Below are 10,853 nucleotides of genomic sequence, written 5' to 3'. Positions count from 1 at the left end.
TGGAGTGTATGACACATAATGTACAACATGCATGTTAATCAACTGTTCCTGGCAAGGCTTCCAATCAACAAGCTATTGGCAGTTAAGTTTGGGGGGAGGCAAGTGCCTGTCATTTCTGACGGGAGTGGCACCCCTACCCCTGCATCGTTCCAAGGCCAACAGTCTATCGGAATCTACATCCACAGTAAAGCAACAGGGAGGGTATTTTTTATACAAGATCCCTCACCAAATTCCTTTATGTATTTGTATACATTTAAAGTAATTCCATACATAAATATAGACACATCCATAATTGGTTTTCAGTAACTCATTTGTAAAGACACACCCACACTTACTCGTTCAATTGCATTGACACCAGATATGCAAACAGCCGCCTCCACAGGATCCACGAGAAAACGAGGTCCAGCTTCCTGACGCCCGGGTCACCCACATGGGTGTGCCTCTGCCGAGGGCCCGTCCTCAGCACTGTGTAGTGCCGCCGCACTGTGTAAGCTCCACGCAGTGCAGGTGGGCGTCCCCTCTCCCTAACTCTGCTTTGAACCCTTGGCTGCTTTCATCCCTTTTAATGCCCTTCGTTTATTTTCAGTCGAATCTATTCTTTCTTGGGTACCTTATAATTTAATGCTAATTTAAGATAATTTTGTCTTTTTCTATTTCTTTGCTGAGTTACATGAACTTTTGCATCACAGCTTCCTGAGGGTTTGGGGGGAGGGTTGTTTTTTTTTAGTCCATCTTTTGCGGAGATTCTGAGTTTCTAATAATTTCAGGTATTAATTTGTATTTCTGCCAAATTCTGTTCGAGACATTTAATCCAGACTGGGTCTTGTTCCAGTTCTCCTCTGCCTGTGGTTGACGAGAGGATTTTCCTGAGCTGTAACTGATTCTCACCGTTTCCTTCTTAGCGCAGTGTTTACAGATGTCTTCCTTTCTCTGCTCATCTGAAGGACATCCTTTTCTTTGACTTGGATGTGCAGCTGGTTCTACGTACGCAAGGACAGGGATGTGCGGCTTCTGGGGTTGGTGACTCCAGAGGTGTTCTCTTCTGTTGGGGCAGTGAAGTACAGTTTCTGAGACCACACTTTTCTTGGCGGCGTGGGAGGGGCTGGAGTGCATCTGTCCTATTTCTTTCCATTCAGGAGACATCGTCCCCTCTCTGAGATGGTACTTCCCCAGCAGGCCCCCTGCGGTCTCATGAACTTTCCAACTTTCTCTTCCCGATACACCGGTGTCAGATTCATCAGTGTGTCCCTCCACCCCCTGTACTGCCACCGCTGGGCCCCCCAGGCCTTCGCCCCTTCACTGTGGTTTCCCCGATTCTGCCTTCACCGCAGGTCTGGTCCGGCAATAAGCTTCAGACGCATACTTCTCTTGAACTTTTTTCTGTGTCCCCACTATGCTGCAGGCACAGGCGAAAGATGGGTTTGTTCCTGTCCATGTGGTGTTGGGGAGACTTTCACGAAAGAGATTCCCATTTAGGCAGCTGCCAATATTTACTGGGAAACCGGTAAGGGCCCAAGGACCTCCCCTTAAATACGAACACACAAGCAAGAATTACCAGACATGTGAGGAAAACATCCAACGTGAAGACAAAAAGTAAAACAGAAAGGTTAAATACTGTATCCATTAAGTGGAGCAGGATGCTGTATACACTTTTAAATTAAAATTTAGAGATCATAAAGAGCTCTTGCATGAAAAACCTATTAGCAAACATGAAACCCCCACTGGGCGAACCGAAAAACTGATGTCTCCAAAATAAAGGACACAGACACACAGTAACCAGAAGAGCTGCAACCCATTCCGACCAGCGGATGTTGCAGAAAGGGCAGAGCATGGAGGAGAGATGATATAATAATTTAAGAAAACGCCCCCAAATGTAGGGCACACAAGCTTACGGTCCACGTGCCTAGCACGCTGGCTGCACACGCCAAAGCACAATCGAAGGCTCCAGAGCCCTGGGGACAGAGAGCACCTGTGCGTGCCCACAGGGAACAAGCAGGTGACAAATGGAGAATCAGGAGTAGGAATGGCTTCAGATTTCTGAGCATCCACACTGGAACCTAGGAGCAGCAAGGCAAGGCCTTCAACATTCTGAAGGCAAACCGTTCGCAAATTCATTTGAAACTCAGAGTAGAACAAAGACATCGGTCTCGAGAACTCACCACCCACGCGCTCGTTCACAGAAAGTGCCGAAGGGCATCACGCTTCACCAGACTGAGGAAGTGAACCAAGGAAGAGGAAGTGCGGATCCAGGAAACACAAGATCCAGCTCAGGGCGGTGAAGGGGTCCCCAGAACAGTGGAGACGGGGATCTAAGGAAGACAGCTGTGCAGCCGGCACAAAAGGCAATCACTCCACAAAGCCGCAGGTTAGAGGCCACAAGGAATCAGGTGAAGACTCGAAATATTCAGGGAAACGTAAACTGTGGAAATGAAGTCATCGTGGGTTTTTACTCTTGTTCCAGCTTCGACCTTCATACACAGTCTGCTGACGAACTGGGTGTTAACCCAAGTCACAACCTAATTACGAAAGGAAGGTCAGGGGATGTGGCGGATGCTCGTGCACGTGTGGTCGGGATGGAGGGAGAGGCCTGGAAAGAGACCCACAGGCTCACCTTCCGCGTCGGGGGTGAGCCAGAGACAGGGCCAAACACGGGCCAGTCAACGGGCAGGGATGTGATGACACTATTTAGAACGGGGCAAAGCCCTGCAGAATCACTTCGGCGGCAGCGTACAGGCTAACCTTGGGATGACAGATGTTAGCATGGCCTCTGTGCAAGGATGACGTGCAAACTGGTGAGGCGGTCTGTGTTTTTTTTTTAAAGCCACTTCTCTGATCCTGTTTTAATTATAAATGGAGATACAGTTGGCTGTGCTTATTTTGTGTGCTCTGAGAAACATGGACGCGTACTTTATAGAACACCGTAGAAGTATCAATAATTCTGGCAAAAAAGTCTTCATCTCCATGCGAAGGAGACCTTTCCCAATAACCTTTACGACACACCCTGCTCAGAGCCGCAATGTCCAGGGGAAAGGGGAGCGTCAGCCTCCTGCAGCTGTGAGGGCTCTCCCTGTGTCGTGAAGTTGCTATCGCGTTCTCTAGTTATGAAAGCCTTCCAGGTCACAAGGCCACGCCCTTTCCCCATGGGACGCCCTTGAACTTTGCCGTACTTCAGTTAATCATGAAAAGAATCCACATTGAAACCAAAGCAGCCCTGGCTGGCGTGGACTGAGTGCTGGCCTGGGAAACAAAGGGTCACCGGTTCGATTCCCAGTCAGGGCACACGCCTGGGTTGTGGGCCAGGTCCCCAGTGGGGGGCCCACAAGAGGCAACCACACACTGATGTTTCTCTCCCTCTTTCTCTTTTCCTCTGTCTAAAAATAAATAAATAAAATCTTAAAAAAAAACCCAAAACAAAACAAAAGCAAATGTATCCCTGACCTCTGATGTCCAAAAAGCTACTCCTGGAGCAGTGGAGACTGGGCGCGTCTACAGGGCGTGAATGTGCGTTGCTGCTGTCCGTGGCTGGGGCGCAGCCCTGGTCCCTGGACTGCGTGCACCTGCCCTCCACTTAGGCCGCACACAGCTCCGCAAGTCGGGAGCCACTGCACTTCCTTTCAGATGAAGAAGGCCCCGGGGCCACGCATTCAGGTGGCTGGTTGAGCCGGGAGTAGACAGACTTGCTGTTTTCACCACCTGCCGAACTGAATTCGTCTCTACCTCTCACTCATCTGCCCTCGCCTTTAACTCACCCAACTGTATTTCAGTACTAATTTCCAAATGCCCTCAGGCTGGAAAATACCTAGAACACCGCACTAAAAAAATATTTAAATACGAGATAAATGAACATGCACCTTCATCTCACATTATAAGAGCGCATATGTTTTAGTCTGTGACCACACAAATTAACTTTCTTGTATATGCAATAGGACACCAGTGACAATTAGAGATAAACGTCTGATGCCCCCGTCCTTTCTGCAGCAGACGGGTGACAGATCTGGCTCAAAAGCATGGGTGTTAGAGTAATTTTTAAAACCCTAAAAGGGACAGAATCCAAATGCTGAGAACCCAAACACAGAACTCCTGAACTACAAGGGCGGTCCAACCACCCCCAGGATGTCCCTCACACCACTGGACTCCCATGTTCGCGACCCTCCCCTTGTTGGCATTTACAGAAATCCGTGGAAACATTCTGGACTAGGCAGAGACGTGTGACAGAAAAGCACAATATCTGACGGAAAGGCCCATACGATAAAGGATTAAAAAAAACAAAAAAAGAGATGAACATAACAACCATAAGTTTTTCAAGAACATTTGTACATCGTTTTAATCAGATTAGCTTTACAAGCAACTGGAGAGCTCTTTCATAATGAAACACTGCTTTTCAAATTACATGACTTTATAGTCTGCATATGAATCCTGAAATTCTTTGCCTGCTGTTTATAAAAGGTCCGTGTTTTACAGCTGGTTAATGTGTTGAATAAAAACAGCATTAGAAGCTTTATCTTTAACCAGGATTAAACACACATAGGCCACAAATAATTTTAAATTTTGTTTTAAATGAGAGCCCTGCTTGGTGGCAAGTTAACAGTCCGACAAACATGAAATGAACAGATTTTAAATGGATATTAAAGAAACGGCTATCCTGACTTCTTGACCCTTTCACAACGATCTCCAAGAGATTACACAAACCCTTCCAAAACTAGAGAAACACAGACCTGTCCAGCAGCACAGCCCACACAGCAGAACGGACAACTGAACGACATGGGGGCCCCCAGCTGGGCCGGCTGCTGCTGTGCACCTCGGCACCCAGACAAACCTCCCGTCCACACGGTACCACTTGTGCCCGGTTTCAAAATGACAGTGCCTTGGAGTGGGGCTGAACGCAGCGCACGGCACTGCGGGCCTGGCAGCAGAGAGCTCACGCTCCCAGGCAGCGGGCGGAGGCACTTACTGTGGGGATGCTGGGCTGGACTGTCTGGAACGGGGAGAGGACGGGGAACAAAACACAACACGGGCAAGGAAAAACGACATTACCTCTAGTTTTCTCCTGCAAGTTCTGCTAAGTGAGATTGCAATACTGAAGGCTAACGCCACCCTCCGTCCACACTGTCAGTTTCACTAAACAATTTTTTTCATGTTTTACATGAACAATATCAATCTTTTAATAAAAATTACTGAGCTTTCCATAGAAAAGGTCTCTAATTGCATACAAACTATACAAATGCTAAAACTGCCGTAGTTGAAATATACAGAAGTATTTCTGTACACTCACATTATTTTGGCAAAGATCAAGGACAGAGACAGCGAGCGGAAGTGGGCATCCCACCCAGAAGCCCGCGGAACACGGGCACCGCCCTGTGCGCTCTGCCGAGGACACTGAAGTCTGTGACCTCCGTCCCGACTCGGACAGCAAGTAACCGAGTCTGGGGGGCCTTGTGTCATTTTGTAACATTCCCTTTTTTTTTTCTGAAAAGTAAAAAAGAAAACTCACAAAACGTAAAAATTAAATCATCTTGCTTTCGCTTCATTTGTTTTTCCCAGCTAAACTTGCACCTCTGAGTAGCGGTGGTAGAGAGGCCAGCATCGCGTGTGCAGAACGCCTCAGCAGCGGCCTGGGGGGGTCACCAGACTGAGTTGGTGGTTGCACGGGTCCGTCTCGATGCACCTGGTCTCCCCTTGATGCTGCCCAACGGGAGCAAGGTGCCGACCTGCGGATCGGAGGGGTCACGGGAGTAGGAAACGGAACGGCAACACTGGACGTGCGACCCACCGCTGGGAAGCCAGGGCAAGTCTCGGCAATGGGGGCGCAGCCTTCTACAATTGTGTAGGACACGCCGGAAAGCTGAAGGAAGCCCTTTATCTCCGGAACCTGATGCTGAAGATAACCTCAAGTTCATCTAGTGCCAGTCACTGTAGGTTTTTTATTTTGAATTTAACTTAAAATATAAAGTTCTATTTTTCTTACTGTGTATTTTTTCTTACAAAACATTCGAAACTAAGAGTTACTGGTAGTAAGTGGTATAGTTTTACTGTTATGTTTCATTATTAACAATGCCAAAAAAACAACAGCAGCAATTTTTAAGAGTTCGAATTAGTGTAAGACAAGACTACAGAACAATCCGGTTTTTCAGCTGGTAATTAAAGTGCTCCTTCTTTCGGGTAAAAAGAAAATTAAAGTAATCATTAGTCACTGGCAACAATCATCATAAGCGGTCTTTTAGGGCAAAATTTAATAGTACGAAGAGGTTTACAAAAATAGATTGATGCTACTTTGGGGAATAATACTGTAATTTTTTTCTCAATTAAGTTTTGATAGATTGTACCTGATCATACAAAAATTACTTCAAATTCAAACTTGACTATATAAAAAAGGGAGAGATGAAACGAACTCAGCTAGATGACAGGTCTGGCCAAATGTGAGAATGAAACCACTCTGCCGGGCACTTAGTTCATGTCCAGGTGTAAATACCGTGTTCGGCTGACAGCTTATGTTCTTCCCACAGCAATCACAGGTTCGGAGTCACTCATGCAGTACAAAGCCACACAGTCAAGTCTTCTTCCCGATGCAACACAAAAACGTTGTTTCTGTTTCCTTATGAAAATGCCAAATGGTTGTCTATTTCTCTTTATCCCGTTTATGTGCAGTCACAAGTTAACACACAGCGTCAACACTTGTTGCAGGTGAAGTGGTGTTGCTGGATCCAAGTGTCTCTATAAGACGTCTTTACTGACTGAATCAGAAGGCTTATTTAGTTCAACCCTCACACCTTTCTCACCTGCAAGGTAAACAAACAAAAAAAAAAACAACAAAAATTCATTCATCAAGCACCAGAGAGCTTCTGTTACTGCTTCCCACTGAGTTCCTTACAGTATGCACAAGGTTTCACTTGGCAAACAGACATCATGTGCGAACTATCACCCCTGCGCTTCCGAAAGCTACCCTTGGCACTGTACTACGATGAGTACGTTACTCGGAGCCAGTAAACCTTCAAAGGGGAAACACATTCTCAGCACAGAGATAGTGATTTCATTTTTTTACTGGAAAAGTAATTTGAATTGCTATAAAATAGTAGTGTGTTCGGCATCACTAAAAGCACACTACTAGGCTTCTGCCAAAAATAATGACTTTTAAAAATACATAAAAACCGTATGAACATCCGGTTTTCAGTTTTATAAAAGGCTGATCTGGGATTATCAATGGCTTGTGACAATACAGCCAGTTCTCAGTAACGTGAACCTCGACCAGACTGTGGGAGATACACGGTAAGGTTAAAGAAAAGACAGGTGAGGGGTCCATCCGATGGAAAACTAAGACCCGCTGCTCCAGGAGACAGCCCCTACGGGGGGTGCAGGGTCGGCTTACTGAAGGACCTCAGGCTTAGTACAAGTGTGTCGACCTGTGGCCACCGCTGGCAGCTAAGGACTTTACACGCCCATCTGATTTACTAACTCTGTCATTTCCATTCATCTCCTTTGTATCAATTTTCTTCATGTCCACATTCAATGTGAAAGACCTGAGTGCTCTAAGGGTGTCTAACCTGCAGCCCGTGGGCCACGTGAGGCCCAGGATTTCTATGAATGTGGCCCAACACAAAATCGTAAATTTACTTAAAACATGATGAGTATTGTTTGGTGATTACATGTCACAATGTATTTAACGTGTGGCCCAAGACAACTTTTCTTCTTCCAGTGTGGCCCAGAGACTCTAAAAGGCTGGACACCCCTGCTTAGAGCGTGGACATTTAAAAAGGGAAAGATTTTAACTTCCTTCTAAGGGGAGATTGAGGGGAAGCCAGACGGCAGCTCTCCACAGCTGAGCAGCCTGTGACCGAAAAGGATAATCACAGGGAATCTCAGCTTGTATCAGAATAATTTCCTCAGACTTCTTTGCCTCAAACCTTCCTATCTTCGAATAATTTTCTTTTCTTGGTTAAAGTTAACAATGAAGAGAACTTAAGAGAAGCCCTCTTCTAAGGGAGTTAAGGAGTTTGACAAAAGTACAAGGACTGTGGGCAATGTCCTTCCAATGTACCCTGGCCCCAAATGCTGTTTACCTGTTTGATATTTTACTTTAGCTCGTGCTCTCTCATCTGCATCAAAATACCAAACAGTTATTGCGTACCTAAAAGAAAATTTAGAATAGGGTAAGAATGATCACTGGGGGGAAAAGGTGATATGCTTTGCAATGGTCTATAAAATGTGTAATGTCAAAACAAAGGCTCAATCGGAATGTCACAGGAGGATAAACGAGGAGTCACAACCCACTTATCCAGCAACCTCAGTGCTCCCAGTGCAGCAGAGAACCAGGAGCTCGAGTTGACTCTGCAAAGCCGGTGCGTTTTCACGACTTTCTCAATGCCTAATAACCTGCTCCATCTGCCTTGTCAGCTCGCAGCAGGCCAGAAACAGACACTACGAAGGCAAGAGAATGGCTGCGGCCCTACCCACAGCATGAGCTCCGAAAGGAGAGGAAGAGAAAGGGACTTGAGGCCTGGTGCTTTTCAGAGACAGGGAGGGCAAACAGTCCCCACAGCTTTCAGGACAGCATGACGTCACAGCGAAGAATCCCAGTGCACGGTTACAGTTGTATAACCTCGAGTCATCAAGAGTTAAATTTTGCTAAGAATATTTTTAGGATTTTTACTGAAACACTTATACTCGGTTTAGACATAAAGTTTAGCTAAACTTCGCCTTTCTGAATATTTCACTTATTTGGAATATATCATTCCACAAATAAGCGAGGAATCTCTGGTTTATTAAATACCACAAAGCACAGTTACACCTCTTGGCACACACGCTACAGGGAGTGAAAGCATGCTACGATAATTCCGTAGCAGAAAAAAAGCAATTAAAGTGTCTTGCAGGTTCTGGCCAGTATTCACTGGGGGGAAAGCAACACAGTGAAATGAAGAGCCAGGAAGTGTGGCAGAGCTAAATCACGTACAATATTTGAAGTAAAGACTCAGAGGCAAGTAGAGTCAGAGTCTGGACAACTGGGGAAACTGAGGCCCACTGATCATCACTCAGTGGGTGAGTGGCAGAGCTGAGGTCACAGTCCAGCCTCCTGACTTCCAGGTTCTGCTCTTTCCAACACCTTTCTTGCCATCTAGACTCTTCTATTTTTCCAAGGGGCCTTGGCAATGGGAAAAGGGCACAGATATATGATTTTACATTTCTTTTGCCCATGCCCCAAACTTTTAGTTACTTAGTAATCAGAGTTCTAAATATCTGGGTCAACTCCCCTCTCTAGCCCTAAGTCCCTACCAGAAAATAACTGTAAACTATTACATGTCATTCTGCTGTTCCCTCCTTATCTCCCACTGACCCGCTGAACAACCCTCCTCGCATCCGCATCCCCGGCTGCACTGGAACTGGGCCGGCCTCACCCTTCCCCCCAGGGCTTTACCACCAAGTCTGTCCTCCCTGCTTCCTGGCGCTCTAGGTCCCGCTGACTTCCCCCTCCTGCTGGGCACCGGGCACCGGACCCATCTAGCGCAATTCACGCCGCCGTCTCCCTCCTCCTAACTCCTGCGGCACTTACCCCCAATACCGTCTGGCATTTAGTTACTGCCTAAAAATGTCTGTTACCTAATTATCTACAAAGGACACAACCAGAGCATACTCCACGAAAAGGAGGGTCTGTGAAACGTTGCTAGGTCAGAAAGGGCTCGGAAGGAGGAGCAGGGGCAGAGCTGGGCACAGGGGTGCTGCGAGGAGAGGCGGGCAGCATGTCAGGGATGTGCCAGGACCCTCAGTTTCCATTCTTGGCCTCTTAGTGATCTCTAGCCACAAACTATTCGGCCTGCTCTTCATCGTATGAATCAGGGCTAAAGGCAACATGGCCGACAAGAATAAGTACAAGGGAGAGATGACAACACAGTCTTTGGAATCTGAACCTCATCAAAGGCCGGCCTGTCTCTCACATGATTATTAAAAGCCAACTCTTCTCCCAGCGTCTGAGGGTGTGCCTCTTGTCACTAGTTCTAAGCAAATGCGTGCCAGAAACTCACTATCGTGATGTTCAAAGTCCTTTCAATAATGAAAAGCAGATCTTTAATACACACTGCTTTTTCTACAAACATTTATTTTTACAACGATGTCTGTAACACCTTCCATTTTAAGTCTTAACATTTTAACTGAGTCACAGTGAATGGTAAAATAATTTAAGGAATACATTAAACATAATAGGTTTAGAATATTAAATCTTGTAAAAAGTATAATATAGAAAAAGATGCCATTATCGAAGCTAAAGGGTTATTTTTCTAACCTTAACTCCCATGCATGAGAACCTTTCCTTTCCTCCACTCTTGTTTCTCTTCACTTCTCCTCCCTGGTTACCTCTTGCTTGTGTCCTCTGTGTCATTTTACTACGCCAGCTTCCCCGCCCCTTTTAAAGAGCTGCCCTTTTTCTTCTCCAGCTCTTCTTTCTATTCCAAGTGAGTAGCTGCCCCTTGAACAACAACAGTTTGAACTGCATGGGTCCACTTACACGCAGTTTTTCAAAAAATACTGTAATATTTTCTTTCTTACGATGTTCTGAATAACATTTTCTTTTGTCTAGCTTACTTTATTGTAACAGTATAAATATACATATATATAAAAACATATAAAATGTGTTGATTGACTATGTTATCAGTAAGGCTTCTGGTCAACAGTGGGCTATTAGAAGTTACGTTTTTTTGGATGGGTCAAAAATTACACACAGATTTTTGACTGCACGGGGTCTGGCACACCCTCATCTACACACTGGTCAAGGGCCGACTACTCTCATAAAACCACAGGATGGACAGCAGTTACCAGATGAACAAAAGGAAGAGGAGGTTGGAAAGATGAAGGGCCCACGCTTCCAGTTT

At 45.9% G+C, this 10,853-nt stretch overlaps 1 protein-coding gene across 2 annotated transcripts in view; it reads right to left on the bottom strand.

Annotated features, from left to right (window-relative positions):
- Positions 1-6,002: 6,002 nt before the first annotated feature.
- EGLN1 (egl-9 family hypoxia inducible factor 1) overlaps positions 6,003-10,853 on the bottom strand; it is a 45,562-nt gene continuing 40,711 nt past the window's right edge. For both annotated transcript variants that reach the window (XM_045861010.1, XM_045860991.1), the window contains 2 exons: positions 8,055-8,122; positions 6,003-6,776 (listed from right to left, as the gene is read on the bottom strand). In XM_045861010.1, coding sequence (XP_045716966.1) covers positions 8,096-8,122 — 27 coding nt within the window. In that variant the 3' untranslated portion in view covers positions 6,003-6,776; positions 8,055-8,095. The remainder of the gene's footprint in view (positions 6,777-8,054; positions 8,123-10,853) is intronic.

Source organism: Phyllostomus hastatus, unplaced genomic scaffold (assembly GCF_019186645.2).
Source record: "Phyllostomus hastatus isolate PE091 unplaced genomic scaffold, TTU_PhHast_1.1 phas_contig_148, whole genome shotgun sequence".
Taxonomy (NCBI): Eukaryota; Metazoa; Chordata; class Mammalia; order Chiroptera; family Phyllostomidae; genus Phyllostomus; species Phyllostomus hastatus.
The sequence above is the reverse complement of the archived record's forward strand: the minus strand, read 5'-3'. Positions and strand labels throughout refer to the sequence as shown.